Here is a 21,936-nt window from a genome sequence, read left to right as displayed (position 1 = left end):
TTTTAAAATGATTAAATATGTGTTGCATTAATTTTCATTAAAAAATTTTCTCAATTTTTAATGATAATAATAATTAAAATTTTTTTAATTAATAAAAAATCATTCAATAATTTTTTATAACATTTCTTCTCAACTTTTAATTTTTCTAACCACCATGTGTTTAATTTTTACTTATTTATTTTTTTTATTAAAAAATTACCTAATAAAATACTAGTAATTTTTATCAATTGTCAAAAAATAACAATAATTTAATTATTTTTAAATAAATTAAAACTAATCACTAAAATCAGAGTCACTAAAATCGCTTGAGTCACTGTAATAATTTTCATAATTTTTTTTTTCGACTTTCTTTCTTGGTGGAGGCTTTAACCGACGTCCTGGTCTTCTCTAAAAAATAAATTATTTTTAATTATTAATAATAATTATTAACATTTTTAATTAATAATAGTAATAATTATTTTAAAATGAATAAATTTTAAGTTAAGAAGAAATACTTTGTAATATCGCTCCCAAAATGAAGACAAATCCGTTTTGTAATTAGAAGCTTTTTGTCTAAAAGTTCCAAGGCAGTAAGTATCCATTTCTGAGCGCGATAACATTCCAATAGAAACTGCGTGGTCCAGTACCTCTTTGAGTTCTTTCCTTAGTAAGGTAATGTCCTTTTCAACGGGAAAGCGACGGACCAAGTGCTCGGCAATCATTTTGACACTGACACCTGCACGTCTCATTTGCAATTCTTCTACCGATCGTCTCACCATTTCTAAAGATATACATGTTGATTTTCGTTCATTTCCTGGGGAGAATATTAATATTAATTATAAATATTAAGATTTATTAATAATTATTTTATTTGTTTCTTCAAATACTTTTCATAATTTTATGTTTTTATAATTTTGAACCCCTAAATAATTTTATTTATTTATTTATTTCTTTAAATACTTTTCATTATATTGTATTTTTGTAATTTTGAACCCCTAAATTATTTTTCAGACAGTTTCAAACAACTGACAATCGTAAATATAAATATATATGTATAGAGAGGGGCAAAACGGATGTGCACAGGAAATAATAAAACACGCTGAATTTTATTTTTTACTTATTATTTAAGTATTGAGATGATTTTTAGTGAAGCTAAGTAAATACTAATTGAAGAAATTTATTTTAATTTTTAAAAACTGAGTTTTAATTATTTAATATTAAAGAAGAAATGTAATTTAATTAATTTTTTTTTAGTTTTTAAGAATTAAAATTAAAAAATAAATATAATCCATATTGATAAGAGAATAAGAAAAATTTTGTGACAAAGATAATAATATGATAAAATCGGATTTTTTAGTGAAATTTAGTTGCAAAGGTCTTGCAAAGGTCTTGATTTGAATTTGTGCCTTTTTAAGGTTTTATATCATTTTCATCAATATTCAATTTATACGATAAGTATTTAGTTTGCATTCGAAAATGATCTATCTTTAGATACTTAATTAAGAAATGGCCTTGTATCTTGTAAACTATTGAAATTTTCAAAGATATAAGCTCACCTCGACATTACACTCATCGAGACCTTTCATTTGAGTACCTACATCAATTTTTCATATATTTAAATATGTTATATATATGTATATATGAAAAATATACCAAAATGCATGTGGGTACTCAAACGAAAGCTCTTGATGAGTGTAACTTCAGAATGAGCTTATATCTTTAAAAATGTGAATAATAAAGCAATGATGTTGTATTTTGTTCACTGATGATATTTTAAAATATATAAGCTCATCCCGATATTACACGTATCGAGACCTTTCATTTGAGTACCTACATCAATTTTTCATATATTAAAATATATTATATATATATGTATATATGAAAAATATACCAAAATGCATGTGAGTACTCAAACGAAAGCTCTTGATGAATGTAACTTCAGAATGAGCTTATATCTTTAAAAATGTGAATAATAAAGCAATGATGTTGTATTTTGTTCACTGATGATATTTTTGAATATATAAGCTCATCCCGATTTTACACTCATCAAGACCTTTCATTTGAGTACCCACATCAATTTTTCATATATATAATATATATATATATATATATATATATATATATGAAAAATATATCAAAAATGCATGTGGGTACTCAAATGAAAGCTCTTGATTAGTGTAACATCAAGATGAGCTTATATCTTTAAAACCCTCAATATTTAAAAAAGTAAAATGCAATTTAACAAAGGTCATTATTCAATAAAGCAAATTTTTATTTACTTATAGTTCACAAGTCACGGAAGTCACATAGTGACTGCAAGGTTGCTAGTTTATAATTAATTTTATATTAGTTTTTAAAAACTAAAATTAAAGAAGAAATATAATTCAATGAATTATATTCGAATTTTTAAAAATTTTAAATTCAGCGATAAAAGTGCCTTAATAAGAAGAAATTCCAAATTCGAGCAATTCCACATAATAATAATCAACAAAATTTTTAAAATACTTCTTCCGCTATCCATACAAACATACTACATACATCCACACTCATGGAATAATAAAATGATGAGTCACCAAAGCAAAGACAGTATTAAAACCACAAAAGAGGGGATTAATATCATATAAGTCAATAACGCATCAAACAAAAATGTAGAATACATTGTACACAATGTACTGAATGTGAAATAAAAGCAATGTACGACTAGTACGAGTACATGCTACCTACTTACTGTTAACATACTTATAGACGCGTGCATAACAAAAAATATTTGCCTATCTATAATAACCATAAATCATAATACTTAATAAATTTCAATAAATTACCTTCTACAAAACTGTGTCAAGTAAACAAAATCAAAACATTTAAATACCAAACTAGTCAATATTTAAAAACTGATACTAATTTTCAAAGAATTTAAAAGCAAACTGACTTAAAATTACACTAACATGTATCAGTTTAAGCAGACAAAAATATAAACAAAAATAATCTGGGCCCAAAGGAATGTGTTAAGCCCAGAAAGTTGGCCCCACGCACGTTTGGACCGGCCAAGCCCGCGCACGTGGGAGAGGCCGCGATAAATCGGCTTCTCGCCTTGCTCTACTCTAACTTAACTCCCAAGACATCACATCAGTTTGTGTATATTAGTTATCTCCAGCTTGAGTGAGTCTCAGTATGCTTTTGCTCGCAAAAGCAAGCTAGCTAGAGCATAAATGCTCCAAACTAAACATACTTAAGCTTAAATCCTGGTTTTTATTTGTTCAACTGTGGAAGTGGCCACCACAGTCACGCCGGCGCCAAGTTATTATATATTAATCCCACTCGCGTTTTCTTCATAACTTTTCCTACATCCGCGACGTCAAGTACTCTTATAAGTACTCTCTGCACTTTGTGAATAGAAAGTCTACATGAGATCTTTAAAATGTAAGAATTTTTCTTCATTTTTTTATATTTCTTCTCACCTTTCCTTTCTTCTTCAGTGCTTTAGTCTGCCTAAAAAAACAAAGTGTAAAAAATATTATAAATAAAAATTAACAGTTTTAAAATAGCAACAAAGGAATAAATAAACTAAAAAAGCTACTGGTGATTAATAAGTGAGTCAAGTAACACAAAGACTTAACTTGTGTGTGCGCAATTAAGTAGTGGGTTTTTTTTTATTTTTATTGATAGTGATGTATACACAAGTGTGTACCAACACTTTCGTTTTTATTCCAAGTTGATGTATTAAATAATACATCAGAAGAATCTTTTTTTATTTTATTTGTTTTAATTTATGCGATGATTCATCTCAAGACCGCTACTTCCAAGATATTAATTGTCGATTCTGATATTACTAATTTATATGAATAATATTCAAATGAAAAAGATTAACTTTGTTTATTTTATTGCGTGGGGAATTTTATTGATTATTGATAAAGGATATTATGTTTATGTATTAATTTACCCGATATTTAATAATTTTCATATTTTTTCATGGCATTAAAGTTAGCAGTCGCTTGTGAAAATTAAATTAGCCGACATTTAAAAATTTTTAGAATTTTTTTTTATTGAAAAAAAATTAAAAAAAAAATTTCATTTGTAAAAAACTTGAAAAACTAAAAGTGCAATTTTAAAAAAATATTTTTTTGATCTAATTTAATTATTGAGAAAAAATTAAAAAATTAAAAACCTCGGCTAACTTTGGTATAATCAGTCGCTTGACCATTTTTTAATAAATAAATTTGCTCCAAAAAATTATTTCTAAAAATTGCATTTTTTATTTATTAAAATTTCTAAATATCCATTTTTTTCATGTCACTGAAATTAGCAGACGTCTAAAAATTTTTGTTTTTTTTTTTTATTAATTAAATTACAACTAAAAAGACATTTCTAAAAAATTGCACTTATAGTTTTTCAAGTTTTTTACATGTAAATTTTTTTTTAATTGTTTAATTGAAATTTTTTCGATAAAAAATTTCTAAAAATTCTGAAATGTCGGCTAACTTCATTTTCAGTTTTTTTTTTGCTTTTTTTTTTGGAGCAATTTTTTTATTAGAAAAATTATTTAAATTATTAAATATGGGCTAAAATAATTTTTATATAAATATGGTATTAAAGTTAGCTGTCACTTGACCATTTTTTAATTTTTTTTAATAAATAAATTTGCTCCAAAAAATTATTTCTAAAAAATTGCATTTTTTTTTATTTTTATTTTTTAAATGTCAATTTTTTTTTGCCATAATTTATTTGTTAAAAAAATTTTTAAAATTATAAAATATCTGCTAAATTAATTTTCATGAATAATTTTTTTCATAAATAAATTGCTGCATAAAAAAATGAGAAAAAAATGATTATTTAGAAATTTTAATAAATTAAAAGTGCAATTTTTTAAAAATAATTTTTTGGAACAAATTTTTTTGTTAAATAAAATTAAAAAACTGTCAAGTGACAGCTAATTTTAATATTATATTTATATAAAAATTAATTAAGTCGATATTTAATAATTTTAATAATTTCTCTAATAAATAAATTGCTGCATAAAAGAAATCAGAAAAAAAATGGATAACTTTAATATCATAATATTTATAAATTAATTTATGGATAGACCTTGAAATTTTGTAATTTAATTATCGATAATTTGGATTGATATTCATGTAAATATCCAAGTTGTTTTCATATTGATAATATACTTTAAAATTAAATTAAATGTAAATGACGGAAAATCGTTGAGCAATCAGGGAAAGTTGAGGTCATATTTCCAGATCCATTCACTTGCACTATTCATTATTGACTATTTACTTGTATGCGTTGCGATTTATATTGCTTGTTACGGCTTCAGTATGTGGTTATTACAAAAATAGAATCGAGTTGTTTCAAACACACATGGTAAATAAATTTGTAAATATCTGCCGTAACTTCTCGGGAGGCTGGAGGTATTTTTATTATTTTTAGACTCTGTTCAATGAACCAAGGCCTAGGGATTCCCTTCACTTACACTGCCGGGCTATTTATAAAAATTTAAGTGATTTTTGGTTGTGGTTTACTTATAGGAGGTATCTGAGGATGCTTTAGTTTGGTTAAATTAGCGGGCTTGTTAAGAATTTTTTTTTCTTGAGGTTTAATAAGAATTCTTTAGTAATTAATTCTTTTTATTTCTTCACTCGTTGCTTTAGATTCATCAAATTGAGAAAAGATTTCTTCAAATTTTAATCAATTTTTTATTAAATTGATGAAGATAATGATGTTTTGTTAGAATTAAACTGAAAAAAAAAAAAAAAAAGTAATTGTTTAGTTTGACAGCTCACAAATATTGCAACGAATGAAAATATTATTTGGAATTTTTTTTAACAATCAAATATTTTTTTTTCTTAAAGTTTATCAAAAATAAAATTGAAACAAATTTTTTTTTTAATTTCAAAAATTTTTTTAACATGAAAAAATAAAAAAATTGGCAATTTTTGGTTACGTAAAATTTTTTAAATAAATAAAAATTTTTTTAATTAATAAAAAAATTTATTTTTATAAATTTTTATTATTATTATAAACTTGACTTAAAATTTTTAGAATTTTTCTTATTAAAAAAATTATTACAAAAAGATTAAAAAAAAGAATTTCACATTCAGATTTTTAAAATTATAAATGCAATTTTTAAATAATATTTTTTTGGGTCTAATTAAATTAATTAAAAAAAATCAAAAAATTTTTAAATGTCTTCTGATTTCAAAATCATAATTAAAAAAAAAAAAAATTGTTAATTTTTTAATTTTTACTGTCAAAAAAATAATTATAAAATACTATGACATTAAAATTAGCACTCACCAAAAAAATTTGTTCTAAAAAATTATTTTTAAAAAATTGCATTTTTTATTTTTTTTTTTAATTTATAAAAATAAAGTTAGCAGACACCTGACAATTTTTAGAATTCTTTTTATTAAAAAAATTTACAACAAAAGAATTTTTTTTTAAAATTCCACGTGTAGAAAATTTAAAAAACAATGCATGGAATTTTTTACAATATTTTTTTTAGTTCTAATTTAATTAATGAAAAAAATAAAAAAAATTATTAAATGTCTGCTAATTTCGCCATGATTAAAATTTCTACATGTGAATTTTTTTGCCATAATTTATTTGTTTAAAAAAAAAATTCTAAAAATTAATAAATATATGCTAAATTTAATTTTATTAAAACACTTATTAAAAATGATAATTTAAAAAAATTAACTCAACTAATTTATGATTAAATCTGTCTAGAAACTATGCATAGAACGGAATTGACCTGTAATCTATCATCGCCGGAGATAGGCCGAGTGAAACCTCCAGCGATGACTAATTCTCACATTCCAGTCCCGAAAGCGTTTGGCGTTCCAAATAAATCAACGCTACACTCATCAACAAAGCGTGGAAATTTAAATACTGGTGACAACAAACCTCCACAGAGTCCAACGCTCCAAAGGATGACCTCGGTCGCCGCCCAAAGAGCCTCCTTTGAGCGCCTAGACGCCTCGGCATCGCCAAAAATCACCAGGTTCCATGATCTCAGTCCTCCGGTCAAAGACAACGGGCACCAGTTCCCGCTCAAGAGAACTCCCGTCAGTTCACGATTCAATGGCAACAACAGTAATAATAACAACAATAACAATAGTAATGCCAGCCTTGAAGTTAATTGGAAGGCCAAGTACGAAGAGTCTGAGCGAAAACGAAAAGTTTTGCTGCAAAAATCTGAAACAGGTTAGAATTTTTTATAGAACATTAAGAAATGACCTTGTATCTTGTGAACTATTGACATTTTTGAAGATATAAGCTCACCTCGACAATACACTCATCAAGGCCTTTAATTTGAGTACCCACATTAATTTTTCATATATTTTATATATTTATATATATATATTATATGTATGTATATATGAAAAATATATCAAAAATGCATGTGGGTACTCAAATGGAAGCTCTTGATGAGTCTAACATAGGAATGAGCTTATATATTAAAAAACGTCAATAGTTTAAAAATGACACTATATTTTGTCAACTAATGATATTTTTAAAGATATAAGCTCATCCCAATGTTACACACATCAAGAACTTTCATTTGAGTACCCACATCAATTTTTCATATATTTAATATATTTATATATATATATATGTATATATGAAAAATATATCAAAAATATATGTGGGTACTCAAATGAAAGCTCTTGATGAGTGTAACATCGGGATGAGCTTATATCTTTAAAAACATCAATAGTTAAGAAATAACATTGTATCTTGTCAACTAATAATATTTTTAAAGATATAAGCTCATCCTGACATTACACTCATCGAGGCCTTTCATTTGAGTACCCACATAAATTTTTCATATATTTTATATATTTATACATATGTATCTATCAAAAATATATGTGGGTACTCAAATGAAAGGTCTTGATGAGCGTAATATCAGGATGAGCTTACATCCTTAAAAATGTCAATAATTAAGAAATGGCTTTGTATTTCGTGAATTATTGACATTTTTAAAAATATAAGCTCATCCCGATGTTACACTCATCAAGACCTTTCATTTGAGTACCCACATCAATTTTTCATATATTTATATATATTACATATATGTATATATGAAAAATATATCAAAAAAGCATGAGGGTACTCAAACGAAAGCTCTTGATGAGTGTAACATCAGGTTGAGCTTATATCTTTAAAAATGTCAATAATTAAGAAATTATATTGTATTTTGTCAACTGATGATATTTTTGACGATATAAGCTCATCCTGAAGTTACACTCATTGAGACCTTTCATTTGAGTACCTACATCAATTTTTCACATATTATATATATATATATATATATATATATATATATATATATATATATATATATATATATATATATATATATATATATATATATATATATTTATTTATATATAAAAAATATATCAAAAATGCATGTGGATACTCAAATGAAAGCTCTTGATGAGTGCAACATCGGGATGAGCTAAAATCTTTCTAAATTTAACAAAAGTCATTATTTAATAAAGCAAAAGTTTATTTATTTATAGTTCACAAGTCAGGGAAGTCCCATAGTGATTGCAAGGTTACTAGTAATTTTTATTGATTCAAAAAATCAAAAATTGCTAAATGTCTGCCAATTTTGAAATAATTTTTTTATTGATAAAAATTATTTAAAAAAAAATTGTCATGTAGAAAATTTGAAAAATTTTCAGTTAAATTTTTTAAAAATATATTTTTATTAATTCAAAAAATTTTTTTGACGTTAGGTTAAATTAGGTTAAGTAGTTTAAATTGATATAAAATATGATTAATTAAAAAATTTATTTTAGTTACCAGAGAGCACAATGATTTGGAAAAGAAATTCCGGGAGTTGATCCGTGAAAACAGCGCGCTTCAAACTCAAGTTCGTGATAAAGATGAGCAATTACAGAAACTACGTACCGGTATGTATTATTTAAGTTACATCTTTTTTCTTCTTCTTCTTTCTTCTATTGAATTAAAAAAAAAAAAAAAAAAACCTTGAGTGGCTTTTCCTGGATTTGCTTATCATACTAAACAATAATTGTAATTATACTTACAGTGTCAGAGGCTGTCTGCAAAGAATACGAACAACTCAAGCGTCAATACGATGTCGAAACAGGTGCTATGCACAAAGCAATGCAACAAGCATCACAAGTAGGCTAAATTTATTATAATTTAAAGCATTTAACCCACAATAGTCACGGACAAGTTTAGATATTTAATAGAAGTTTTTGTCTGTAGTGGTACAAACAAAACCGGCAATTGAAAAGAAGGTCACAAGTACTTGTTCAGAGGATCCTTGACTCACGGCCTGATGCACTGGCTGATGATTCATATCTTTCTGATGAGGTCGATGCCAATGATGCCGACGACTCTGAAGAACTACGTCAAACTATTACAGGTTATTTTTATTTCTAATTTATCATAACATTAAATTATTTCAATTAATATCAATTCAAGTAGATTTTAATATTAATAAGTAGGTTTGTTTTTAATTTAGAAATAGTCTAGTGGGAAATTTTTTAGTTTCACAGCCTACAATTTTTCAATCCGTAAAAATAATTTTTAAAATAAAGAATATATTTAAAACTTAGTTTACTGCGCGCGCATCCGCCATTTTATAAAAGACCACCATCTTGTCAATCTCAGAGACTTTTAGCTTCTTTTAATTATTTCTTCATTAAATTCACTTATTTTAGTAAAATTTTGGTTTTTTTTTTAACAGATTATGGTTGAGAAGAAATGATTCAATATTTAGAGATTTTTTCATTACTATTTTATTTGGTAAAATAATACACTTGATATTTAAAACTATTGAAGATAATCTTGTAGCTTACAAACTAAGTTTTAAAATAGTTAAAAAATATATTTAATTTATGCTAATATTTTAGAAGTAACTTTTAATATTCATAAAAATTACATTTAGAATGAAAAATAAATTTAAAACTTAGTTTACTGCGCGCGCATCTGCCATTTTGTAGAAGACCGCCATTTTGTCAATCTCAGAGATTTTTAGTTTCTTTTAACTATTTCTTCATGAAGTTTACTTATTTTAATTAAAAAAATTTTTTTTTGTTTTTGAACATATTATAGAGAAGAAATGATTACATATTTAGATATTTTTTTATTCCTTTTTTATTTATTAAAGAAATTATTTGGTAAAATAGTATTCTTAATATTAAAATTTGTTGTTGAATATAATCTTCTTGTAAATCACAAACCAATTTTTAGGATAATTAAAAAAATAAATTTAATTTATGGCAATACTTTAGAAGTAACTTAATATCTATAAAAATTACATTTAGAATAAAGAATAAATTTAAAACTTAGTTTACTACGCGCGCATCCGCCATTTTATAAAAGACCGCCATTTTGTCAATCTCAGAATTTTTTAACTTCTTTTAACTATTTCTTCATTAATTTCACTTATTTCAGTAAAATTTTTGTTTTTTTTAACACATTGTAGTTCAGAAGAAATGGTTAAAAATTAAGACACTTTTTTACAACTATTTTATTTATTAAATAAAATTTTTTTGAAATTAAAATATGTTGAAAATAATCTTGTAGCTTACAAACTAAGTCTCAGAATAGTTAAAAAAAAATATTAAACTTATGGTAATACTTAGTAACTTAATATCCATAAAAAAAATATTTAGAATGAAGAATATATTCAAATTTTAATTTACTGCGCGCGCATCCGCCATTTTATAAAAGACCGCCATTTTGTCAATCTCAGAGATTTTTAGCGTTTTTTTTAACTATTTCTTCATTATAGTCGCTTATTTTAGTAAATTTTAATTAAAAAAAAAATTTTTTTTTTCTTAAAACACATGATTGAGAAGAAATTATTCAATATTAAGATATTTTTTCATAACTATTATATTTATTAAATAAAACCTGTTGAAGATAATCTTCTTGTAGCTCACAAACTAACTTTTAGAGTATTTAATTTATGGTAATACTTTAAAAGTAACTTATAGTATTAACTATCTTTAAAAGTAGGTTTAAACTTTGTTTCTTTGGAACATTTATAAATGATTTAAATTCTTAAAAAAAATATTAATATTTAAGTAATAAAATTTTCATAATTTAAAAACTTTTACAGAATTAAGCGCCGAAGTCGCAAGACTTCAAACAGAATTAAATGCAGCAAGACTCCAAGAGTTTGAAGCCCAGGAACAAGCGGCGTTGACAAATGCCCGACTGGAAGATGAAAAGGAGCTGAGTGAAAAGAATAATGAGGTAATAAAGCAGCTGACAATCCACAAAGAAAACATGGAACGTGTTTCTCGAATGGTCGCTGAAGAAGTCCAGGCTCTGAAGGCTCAATGTGACCGCGAGCGAGAAAGCGCCAAGTTGATGAAGATAGAAGCCGACAAAATACAAAAAGAGCGGAATGTCCTGGCCCACCAGAGTGCCCTGCTGATGGCGGAAGTCGGTGATGATCCTAATGGAAGATTGCTGACAATTCTCCAAGAAGTAGAGTCACTGAAGCGGCTGCTGGAGGAGGAGAAGCAAAATCACTTTGAACAGATACAGCTTCTGCAGGATAAGCTCGATGAGAAGGAATCGAATGTCGAGTTTGAGATTGTTGAGGAGAAACTTAAATTAGCCGAAGTTGAATTGAACATGATGGAGGAGCGGGCTGAGAGGGCAGAAAAAGACGCCAAGAAGCTACAAGAGACTGTTAGAAAGTTGGAGGACAAAATTAATCAATTAGAAACAATGAGAGTTTCGCCACCACCGCCACCGCCGATGCCGGCTCCGCTGCCTCCTCCTCCGCCACCGCTTCCAACTAAGTCGTCTACTTCAACTGTTAAGTTGCTGACGAAAGAACGTCTTCAAGAAGAGAATCGACATTCAGCTATTGTTGACATGGAAAATATGCTTGGTATTTCCAAGAAAACGGTCACTACTGTTCCTCAACAACCTGGTAATTTTATTTGTTTATTTTTTTAACGTTTAAGTATCATTTTTTACACTGAGAAGAAAGATTTTTTTTAATTAAAAAATAAAAAAAATCAACAAAATTTTTTTTAATTATAAAAAAATTAAAAAAATGAACATTGAATTTTATAATTCAATTAAAATTTTTTTAATTAATTAAAAAATTTATTTTTACAAATTATCTATATTATTGAAAAAATAAGCAAACTTTTGTGGCCAGAGTATTTATATGATAAAATGGGTTTTTATAGTTAAATTTGGTATCGTTGGAAAAGTCTTAACTTAAATTTGTGCCTTTTCAAGGTTTCATATCATTCTCACCAATAGTCAATTTATGATGATAAGTATTTAGGCTGCATTCGAAAATGCTCTACACTGTAAAAAGAGCGGTGTTAAAAATGGACTTAGAATTAGAAAATGACCTTGTATCTTGTGAACTATTGACATTTTTGAAGATATAAGCTCATCCCTATGTAACACTCATCAAGACCTTTCATTTGAGTACCCACATCAATTTTTCATATATTTTATATATTTACATATATTATATATGAAAAATTTATCAAAAATGCATACGGGTGCTCAAATGAAAGCTCTTGATGAGTGTAACATCTAGATGAATTTATATTGTTAGAAATATCATTAATTTAGAAGATACAATATAATTTCTTAATTATTGGCATTTTTCAAGATATAAGCCCATCCTGGAGTTATACTCGTCGAGACCTTTCATTTGAGTACCCACATCAATTTTTCATATATTTATATATATGATATACATGAATATATGAAAAATATATCAAAATGCATGTGGGTACTCAAATGAAAGCTCTTGATGAGTGTAACATCTAGATGAGTTTATATTGTTAGAAATATCATTAGTTTAGAAGATACAATGTAATTTCTTAATTTTGACATTTTTAAAGATATAAGCTCATCCTGGAGTTACACTCGTCGAGACCTTTCATTTGAGTACCCACATTAATTTTTCATATATTTTATATATTTCTATATATATGATATATATGAATATATGAAAAATATATCAAAATGCATGTGGGTACTCAAATGAAAGCTCTTGATGAGTGTAACATCTAGATGAGTTTATATTGTTAGAAATATCATTAATTTAGAAGATACAATGTAATTTCTTCATTATTGACATTTTTAAAGATATAAGCTCATCTTGGAGTTACATTCATCGAGACCTTTCATTTGAGTACCCACATCAATTTTTCATATAGTTATATATATATATATATATATATATATATATATATATATATATATATATATATATATATATATATATATATATATATATATTATATATATGTATACATGAAAAATATATCAAAATGCATGTGTGTACTCAAATGAAAGCTCTTGATGAGTATAATAATATCGCGATGAGCTTATATCTTTAAAAATATCGTAAGTTGACAAAATACAATATAATTTCTTAATTATTGACATTTTTAAAGATATAAGCTCATTCTGATGTTACACTCATCGAGACCTTTCATTTAAGTACCCACATCGATTCTTCATATATTTCTTTTATTTATATATATTATATATATGTATATATGAAAAATATATGAAAAATTAATGTGGGTACTCAAATGAAAGGTCTCAATGAGTGTAATATCATGATGAGCTTATGTCCTAAAAAACGTTAATAGTTAAGAAAGTACAGTGCAATTTAACAAAAGTTATTATTTAATAAAGCAAAATTTTGTTTATTTATAATTCACAAGTCACGGCAGTCACATAGTGACTGCAAGCTTGTTAGTTATTATTATCATAAACTTGCCATGAAATAGAAATAAAAATAAAATTATTAGCAGATATCTAGATATTTCTTAAATTTTTTCTATTATAAAAATTATTACTCATTTAAAATATTTCAAAAATCATAAGTGCAATTTTTCAATATTATTTTTGTTTTAATGGACATTGTGATAAGAAAATAATTTATTCAAAATTCTTTATAATTTTATTCCTTATCTTAAGAAATAAAATTGGTTAAAATAAAAAAAAATTAATTTCTCATCACACTGTTTGCTTATTTTTTTCAAAAGAAATTTTTTTCTCAGTGTATCTAAAAATAAAAAAAAAACTATTCTATTTAATAAAATCTCAATAATTTTTTTCTAAATTACAGCTATTGACGATATAATAAATCAAATAAAAGGTGGAAGGTTCACTCTGAAACAAACAGACGTAAGATAATTTTTTATAAAGCATATGAAAAATGTTTTACATTTATTCACGATTAATTATAAAAATTTTTTTTTTTTTTTTTTTAAATTTTACATGATAGAAGCAACGCGAGGAAGAGAGAAAGCGTAAGCGAGAGATGGAAAGTGCTCCGGCGGCAGTTTCTGAGATGCTGAACATCCTTGGTACAATGAGACGACGAGCGAAGCCAGTGAGACAGTCTATAAACTCCTCGGAGTTGGTCGTCAGTACGCTCGATAAAGCCGCGTAATAAAAAATTAAATAAATAACATAATTACACCAGCGTTGAACTTATAAATATGTACATTGAAAGTATAAATGAACAAAGTAATTGATATATTTATATAAATATATAAAAAGAAGCTGATGTGTAAGCGATATCTTAATCTGTACGAATTAATGAGCAATAAATTTTTTAATTTTTTCAATAATTCCTGGTAATTTTTCAGCCTCGAATATCATTACACGCCTGTAAGGAATCAGCTCGTCGTCATCTTCGTTCCAGGTCCCGGATAATCCAGTGTCTGTTTCTTTATCAACGGAGAACTCGAATTTACACATCGCTTCTTCATCAAATACTTCTTCCTCTTGATTGCTCCACAAATCTTCCGGTTCTTCGGAATTCTTCTTCTTGCTCTTCTTAACAGTTACAGTTTTTGGTTTTGACAATTTTGAGATTATCACGTAGTACTTAAAGTCGTAGGCCATCTTCTTGGCAGTTGCGCGCTTCATATCGGACATCAGGTTCTCTAAAAGAGGAACTGATATGTCTGCTGGGATGTTGACGAATCTTTCGTTTATGATCAGACCTAGTGCGGATGAATCATTCTCCAGGATGTTGTTGATCATTCCGTTGACTGAGTCTGTTGCATACTCGCTGGAGAGTTCTTTTAAAAGAGTGCGCAGTTGCTGGATACATTCTTCGTTCTGGAATTAATTGTTTTGTTAGAAATATTTTTTATTTTATTTTTAGCCTCTACAGTTGAATTTTAATGTAATTTTTCTTGAAAATAATATTTTTAGTGTTTTAATAATGATAAAAAATTTAATTGTCGAAATTATTAGATTTATGTAAATGACAATTATTATATCGACGGTCTAATTAGCAATTTGTCTAACTTCTTATTTTTTAGAGGGTGATTTTTTAACATTTTGATGTAGCAATAATCCAATCATAAATTATTTGAATGATTCAAACCAAAATATTATACCTTTATTAGATATTCATGATATTAAATGGTTTTTTAAAGTGATAACAAATTTTAAACTAATTGTTTTTTTTTTGTGCAAATGGACGATTCTCTAAAATGGAGTTAGACAATTTGCTAATTAGAACGTCGATATTAAAATGTCAACTGTAAAAGTTTTTATTAATAATACTGAGACGGTTCACATCTGTCAATTTTTGGAGTTTTTTTGATGTTGCACTTATCAAGAGCTTTCGTTTGAGTACCCACATGCATTTTTGATATATTTTTCATATAAACATATATGTAATATATATAAATATATGAAAAATTGATGTGGGTACTCAAATGAAGGGTCTCGGTGAGTGTAATGTCAAGGTGAGCTTATATCTTTAAAAAGGTCAATAATTAAGAAATGACCTTGTATCTTGTAAATTATTGACATTTTTTAAGATATAAGCTCATCCCGATGTTACTCTCATCAAGAGCTTTCATTTGAGTACTCACATGTATTTTTGATATATTTTTCATATATACGTATATATAAATGTATCAAATATATGAAAAATTGATGTGGGTACTCAAATGAAAGGTCTTGATGAGTATAACTCCAGGATGAGCTTATATCGTTAAAAATATCATCAGTGAACAAAATATCAACGTCATTGCTTTATTATTCACATTTTTAAAGATGTAAGCTCATCTTGATGTTACTCTCATCAAGAGCTTTCATTTGAGTACCCACATGTATTTTTGATATATTTTTCATATATACATATATATAAATGTATCAAATATATGAAAAATTGATGTGGGTACTCAAATGAAAGGTCTTGATGAGTATAACTCCAGGATGAGCTTATATTGCTAAAAATATCATCAGTCGACAAAATACAACGTCATTGCTTTATTATTCACATTTTAAAATATATAAGCTCATCCTGATGTTACACTCATCAAGAGCTTTCATTTGAGTACCCACATGTATTTTTGATATATTTTTCATATATACATATATATAAATGTATCAAATATATGAAAAATTGATGTGGGTACTCAAATGAAAGGTCTTGATGAGTATAACTCCAGGATGAGCTTATATTGCTAAAAATATCATCAGTCGACAAAATACAACGTCATTGCTTTATTATTCACATTTTAAAATATATAAGCTCATCCTGATGTTACACTCATCAAGAGCTTTTATTTGAGCATCCACATGCATTTTTGATATATTTTTCATATATACATATATATAAATGTATCAAATATATGAAAAATTGATGTGGGTACTCAAATGAAAGGTCTCGATGAGTTTAATGTCGGGGTGAGCTTATATCTTTAAAAATGTCAATAGTTTACAAGATACAAGGTCATTTCTTAATTATTGACATTTTGAAAGATATAAGCTCACCCCAATGTTACTCTCATCAAGAGCTTTCATTTAAGTACCCACATGCATTTCAATATATTTTTCATATATTTATATACATAAATATATAAAATATATGCAAAATTGATGTGGGTACTCAAATGAAAGGTCTCGAAGAGTGTAACATCGGGATGAGCTTATCCTTTGAAAAATGTTAATAGTTCACAAGATACAAGATCATTTCTTAATTATGTATCTAAAGATAGAGCATTTTCGAATAAGACCTTATTCAAATAAGACCAAATTCGAAAAATTGACACATGTCAGCTAATTTCAGTAGCAAAACAATAATTTTTGGATGTTTTTAAAATAAATTCGTTTATAAAAAATTACACTAATATTTCAAAAATTTTTTTAATGAGTTATTTCCTATCTCAAATTTCTTAATGACAATTTGAGATTAAAAAAATTCTTAAAATTGTGAGATGTCATTTTATCTTAACGTCACAATTATTTTATAATGAAATCAGCTGATATCTTTTAATTTTTTTTTTTAAATTTATGATAAAAAAAGGTATTTGTAAAAAATTTGCATTTGTAATTTTTTTTGAATTGTCTAGACTTGAAACTTTTTCATAAATAATTTAATTGTCACAAAAATCCAAAAAATTGACAGATGTCTATTAATTGTCTGTACAGTATCACAATTTTTTATGCCATTCCCACACCATAATAAAACAAAAAAAAAATTTACAGGGCTTACTTGGCTGTGGGAGATATTAATGACACTGGTGACCCCAAAAACGTCACCGACATCACTAGTATCATCCTCATCGTCCTCATCATCATCATCATCATTAGTCTCCTGTTTCACAACCGAGCCAACGTAGTTATGGGAAATAATATAATCTGCCAGCGCACCAACATTTACATGAGCCTTTAAAAACAATTGCTGCAACAGAATCTTAATCCCATGATAATCTGAGTCGTCCGGCGTACGTCCTACAAAGTCCACCATAATCTGGTTGCCCTGGAATAAATAAAACCATAAAAATTAATTCATCAGACATTTAATAAATTTTATAACAAATTAAATCAAAATTAATTTAGCAGTTATTTAATAATTTTTTTAACAAATAAATTTTGGCAAAAAAAATTAAGAAAAAAAAATTGAAATTTTAAAAAACAAAAAATGCAATTTTTTAAAAATAATTTTTTGCAACAAATTTGTTTGTTAAATAAAATTAAAAAATTGTCAAGTGACTGCTAACTTTAATGTCATGCAAATTAAAGCAAAAAAAACTTAGAAAAAAAAATTGCCATGTAGAAATTATAAAAAATAAAAAATGCAATTTTAAAAAAATAATTTTTTGGAAGAAATTTGTTTGTTAAAAAAAAATTGAAAAATTATCAAGTTACATAAATTTCAATGATATTAAAGTAAGCTGTCACTTGACTATTTTTTAATTTTTTTTAACTAACAAATTTTTTCAAAAAAATTATTTTTAAAAAATTGCATTTTTTATTTTTTAAAATTTCTTCGTCAATTTTTTTTTTTAATGTTATTTGCAATAATTTATTTGGTAAAAAAATTCTTAAAATTATTAAATATCTGCTAAATTAATTTTCATTAAATTTTAATAAAATTTAATAAATTTTGTAACAAATTAAAGCAAAAAAAATTGACAGCAGAAATTATAAAATATAAAAAATGCAATTTTTTAGAAATAATTTTTTGGAACAAATTTGTTGAAAAATTATCAAGTGACTTAAATTTCATGAAAATTAATTTATTATAAATTTTATTTTTGTAACAAATTAAAGCAAAAAAAATTGACATGTAGAAATTGTAAAAAATAAAAACTCAATTTTAAAAAAATAATTTCTTGGAAAAAATTTGTTTGATAAAAAATATTGAAAAATTATCAAGTGACCGAAATTTCATGAAAATTAATTTATTAGAAATTTATTAATTCTTGGAACAAATTAAATGACATTAAAGTTAGCAGTTACTTGATTATTTTTCAGTTTTTTTTAAGAAATAAATTTGTTCCAAAAGATTATTTTTGAAAAATTGCATTTTTTATTTTCTTAAATTTCTACACGTTAATTTTTTTTTGTCATAATTTATTTGTTAAAAAATCCTTAAAATTCAAAAATATCCGCTAAATTAATTTTCATACAAATTAAAGCAAAAAAAAAATTGACATGTAAAAATTATAAAAAATAAAAAATGCAATTTTTTAGAAATAATTTTTTGGAAAAAATTTGTTGAAAAATTATCAAGTGACTTAAATTTCATGAAAATTAATTTATTATAAATTTTATTTTTGTAACAAATTAAAGCAAAAAAATTGACATGTAGAAATTGTGAAAAATAAAAACTCAATTTTAAAAAAATAATTTTTCGGAAAAAATTTGTTTGATAAAAAATATTGAAAAATTATCAAGTGACCGAAATTTCATGAAAATTAATTTATTAGAAATTTATTAATTCTTGGAACAAATTAAATGACATTAAAGTTAGCAGTTACTTGATTATTTTTCAGTTTTTTTTAAGAAATAAATTTGTTCCAAAAGATTATTTTTGAAAAATTGCATTTTTTATTTTCTTAAATTTCTACACGTTAATTTTTTTTTGTCATAATTTATTTGTTAAAAAATTCTTAAAATTAAAAAATATCCGCTAAATTAATTTTCATACAAATTAAAGCAAAAAAAAAATTGACATGTAAAAATTATAAAAAATAAAAAATGCAATTTTTTAAAAATAATTTTTTGGAACAAATTTATTCATGAAAAATTATCCAGTGACTTAAATTTAATGTCACAAAAAGTCAGACCGCGTGTTCATAGTAAGGTTAGAAACTTTCTACCCATAATTCCCCTAAAAGTAAAAAAAAACTCCATTAAATTACCTTTTCATCATTATTGTCGACATTTTCTTCGTCACTGCTCACATCACTGCTCGTAATATCTTCATTTTCCTTCGCCTTATTTTCTACATCACGTTTTTTAGCCGACGCAGCCATTTTCACGTTTCTCGATAAAGTTTTCCGAGTCTCTTCCGAATCTCTTAACACTTAACTAAAAATACACTTTGCGCATGCGCAGATGCGCGCGCCGCGCTTTTAAATCGAAGCGCGAGGAAAAAAAAAAATTTCTCTCGAAATAAGAAAAATATATATAACTATAAATAAACTCTCTTAAGAAAAAAAAAAAAAAAAAATCGCGAGCTTCCGCCGAAACCGGAAAACGGCGCGTACGCGCGAGTGATTCATTTGTGTCATTGTTGGAAAATCACTCGCGCGTTATTATCAAAGACATAAATCTTGCGAATATCTTATTTTTCCCTATCAATAATAATAAGTAATAAATAAAATTACAATTGCAATAAATTAATCATCTTCATAGCTTCAGAAGTAGATGTTAATTATAATTATAATTATACTTGAAAGTAAATAAATATTACTGTAAATCGTTATTAAATCTGTCGGAATAATCAATTGTCATTAGCGTCGAATGTATAACAATAAATTGTCAATGTCATGCGCAGCATTATCAATTCAATTGATTCTTCAGTACGCAGTCGTTATACTTACGTATTCATATCGCGGAATTTTTATGAAAACTCGTTACATTACAGAAGCTGTCTTCGCTCATAAATTTCCATAAAAATCTCAGCTTATTATTTCTTCTTTAAATTATTAACCCTTAGACCGGCGCTAATATTTCTTCTTTTATTCGATAAATGTAGAGTTAAAAAAAATTACTACAATAATAATAATAATAATGACTAGCAACTTTGTAGTCACTAGGTGACTGCCGTGACTTGTGAAATATAAATAAATAAAATTTTGCTTTATTAAATAATGAATTTTTAAATTGCACAGTACTTTTTTAACTATTGACTTTTTAAAAGATATAAGCTCATCCTGATGTTACACTTATCAAGAGCTTTCATTTGAGTACCCACATGCATTTTTATATATTTTTCATATATACATGTATATAATATATATAAATATATGAAAAATTGATGTGGGTACTCAAATGAAAGGTCTCGATGAGTGTAACTCCAGGATGAGCTTATATCTTTAAAAATGTCATCAGTGGACAAAATACAACGTCAGTGCTTTATTACTGACATTTTTAAAGATATAAGCTCATCCTGATGTTACACTCATCAAGAGCTTCAATTTGAGTACCCCCATGACAATTTTTATATATTTTATATATATGGTATTTGTAAAATATATAAATATATAAAATATATGAAAAATTGATGTGAGTATTCAAATGAAAGGTCTCGATGAGTGTAATATCGAGATGAGCTTATATCTTTAAAATTGTCAATAGTTCACGAGATACAAGGTCATTTATTAATTATTGACATTTTTAAAGATATAAACTCATCTCGATGTAACACTCATCGAGTCCTTTCATTTAAGTACCCACATGACAATTTTTATATATTTTATATATATAGTATTTGTAAAATATATAAATATATAAAATATATGAAAAATTAATATAGGTACTCAAATGAAAGGTCTTGATAAGTGTAACATCGGGATGAGCTTATATCTTTAAAAATGTCAATAGTTCACGAGATACAAAGACAATTCTTAATTATAAACATTTTTAAAGATATAAGCTTATTCTGATGTTACAATTATCGAGACCTTTTATTTAACTTAAGTAGCCACATGGAAATTTTTATATATTTTATATATATTGTATTTATGAAATATATAAATATATAAAATATATGAAAAATTGATGTGGGTACTCAAATGAAAGGTCTTGATGAGTGTAACATCGGGATGAGCTTATATCTTTAAAAATGTAAATAGTTTACGAGATACAAAGTAATTTCTTAATTATTGACAATTTTAAAGATATCAACTCATCCTGATTTTACACTCATCACGAGCTTTCATTTGAGTACCCACATGCATTTTTGATATATTTTTCATATATGCATATATATAATATATATAAATATATGAAAAAGCGATGTGGGTACTTAAATGAAAGGTCTTGGTGAGTGTAACTCCAGGATGAACTTATATTTTGAAAAATGTCAATAGTTCTCAAGATACAAGGTCATTTCTCAATTATTGACATTTTTAAAGATATAAGCTCATCCCGATGTTATACTCATCGAGACCTTTCATTTGAGTACCCACATCAATTTTTGAT

General features: G+C 25.7%; 3 protein-coding genes across 8 annotated transcripts; 1 reads left to right on the top strand and 2 right to left on the bottom strand.

Moving 5' to 3' along the window:
- Nucleotides 1–213: 213 nt before the first annotated feature.
- Nucleotides 214–3,520, bottom strand: LOC123272110. 5 transcript variants are annotated; one of them, XM_044738768.1, is made up of 3 exons: nt 2,485–2,777; nt 495–793; nt 214–387 (listed from the first exon to the last, which is right to left on the bottom strand). In XM_044738768.1, exons 1-3 carry the CDS (start codon nt 2,498–2,500, stop codon nt 274–276), a joined length of 429 nt encoding a protein of 142 aa, XP_044594703.1. In that variant the 5' UTR covers nt 2,501–2,777; the 3' UTR covers nt 214–273. The 5 variants fall into 5 exon arrangements, with proteins under 5 accessions (XP_044594703.1, XP_044594704.1, XP_044594707.1 ...); XM_044738769.1 differs by lacking the exon at nt 2,485–2,777 and adding an exon at nt 940–1,076; XM_044738772.1 differs by lacking the exon at nt 2,485–2,777 and adding an exon at nt 3,438–3,520 and having other exon boundaries at nt 216–387.
- LOC123272108 (shootin-1) lies at nt 3,263–14,603 on the top strand. 2 transcript variants are annotated; one of them, XM_044738765.1, is made up of 8 exons: nt 3,263–3,399; nt 6,706–7,182; nt 8,790–8,903; nt 9,041–9,135; nt 9,223–9,382; nt 11,087–11,914; nt 14,096–14,154; nt 14,255–14,603. In XM_044738765.1, the coding sequence occupies exons 2-8, from the start codon at nt 6,711–6,713 to the stop codon at nt 14,420–14,422; spliced, it is 1,896 nt and encodes a 631-aa protein (XP_044594700.1). In that variant the 5' UTR covers nt 3,263–3,399; nt 6,706–6,710; the 3' UTR covers nt 14,423–14,603. The 2 variants fall into 2 exon arrangements, with proteins under 2 accessions (XP_044594700.1, XP_044594701.1); XM_044738766.1 differs by lacking the exon at nt 3,263–3,399 and adding an exon at nt 3,514–3,569.
- On the bottom strand, nt 14,216–19,814 carry LOC123272109 (protein BCCIP homolog). The gene is made up of 3 exons (XM_044738767.1): nt 19,650–19,814; nt 17,486–17,761; nt 14,216–15,099 (listed from the first exon to the last, which is right to left on the bottom strand). Exons 1-3 carry the CDS (start codon nt 19,761–19,763, stop codon nt 14,569–14,571), a joined length of 921 nt encoding a protein of 306 aa, XP_044594702.1. The 5' UTR covers nt 19,764–19,814; the 3' UTR covers nt 14,216–14,568.
- Between the last annotated feature and the right edge of the window lie 2,122 nt (nt 19,815–21,936).

Source organism: Cotesia glomerata, linkage group LG9 (genome assembly GCF_020080835.1).
Source record: "Cotesia glomerata isolate CgM1 linkage group LG9, MPM_Cglom_v2.3, whole genome shotgun sequence".
NCBI lineage: Eukaryota > Metazoa > Arthropoda > Insecta > Hymenoptera > Braconidae > Cotesia > Cotesia glomerata.
The sequence above is the reverse complement of the archived record's forward strand: the minus strand, read 5'-3'. Positions and strand labels throughout refer to the sequence as shown.

Bases quoted from the DNA above. Each gene is read 5' to 3' on its own strand.
- LOC123272109 (XM_044738767.1), bottom strand. From the start codon at position 19,763: ATGGCTGCGTCGGCTAAAAAACGTGATGTAGAAAATAAGGCGAAGGAA. The intron at 17,762-19,649 runs GTAATTTAATGG...TATTTATTCCAG, and splicing joins TCGACAATAATGATGAAAAG to GGCAACCAGATTATGGTGGA. The intron at 15,100-17,485 runs GTAAATTTTTTT...AATTAATTCCAG, and splicing joins CCCACAGCCAAGTAAGCCCT to AACGAAGAATGTATCCAGCA.
- LOC123272108 (XM_044738765.1), top strand. From the start codon at position 6,711: ATGCATAGAACGGAATTGACCTGTAATCTATCATCGCCGGAGATAGGC. The intron at 8,904-9,040 runs GTATGTATTATT...TTATACTTACAG, and splicing joins ATTACAGAAACTACGTACCG to TGTCAGAGGCTGTCTGCAAA. The intron at 14,155-14,254 runs GTAAGATAATTT...TTTACATGATAG, and splicing joins TCACTCTGAAACAAACAGAC to AAGCAACGCGAGGAAGAGAG.
- LOC123272110 (XM_044738768.1), bottom strand. The intron at 388-494 runs GTATTTCTTCTT...TTTATTTTTTAG, and splicing joins TTTGGGAGCGATATTACAAA to AGAAGACCAGGACGTCGGTT.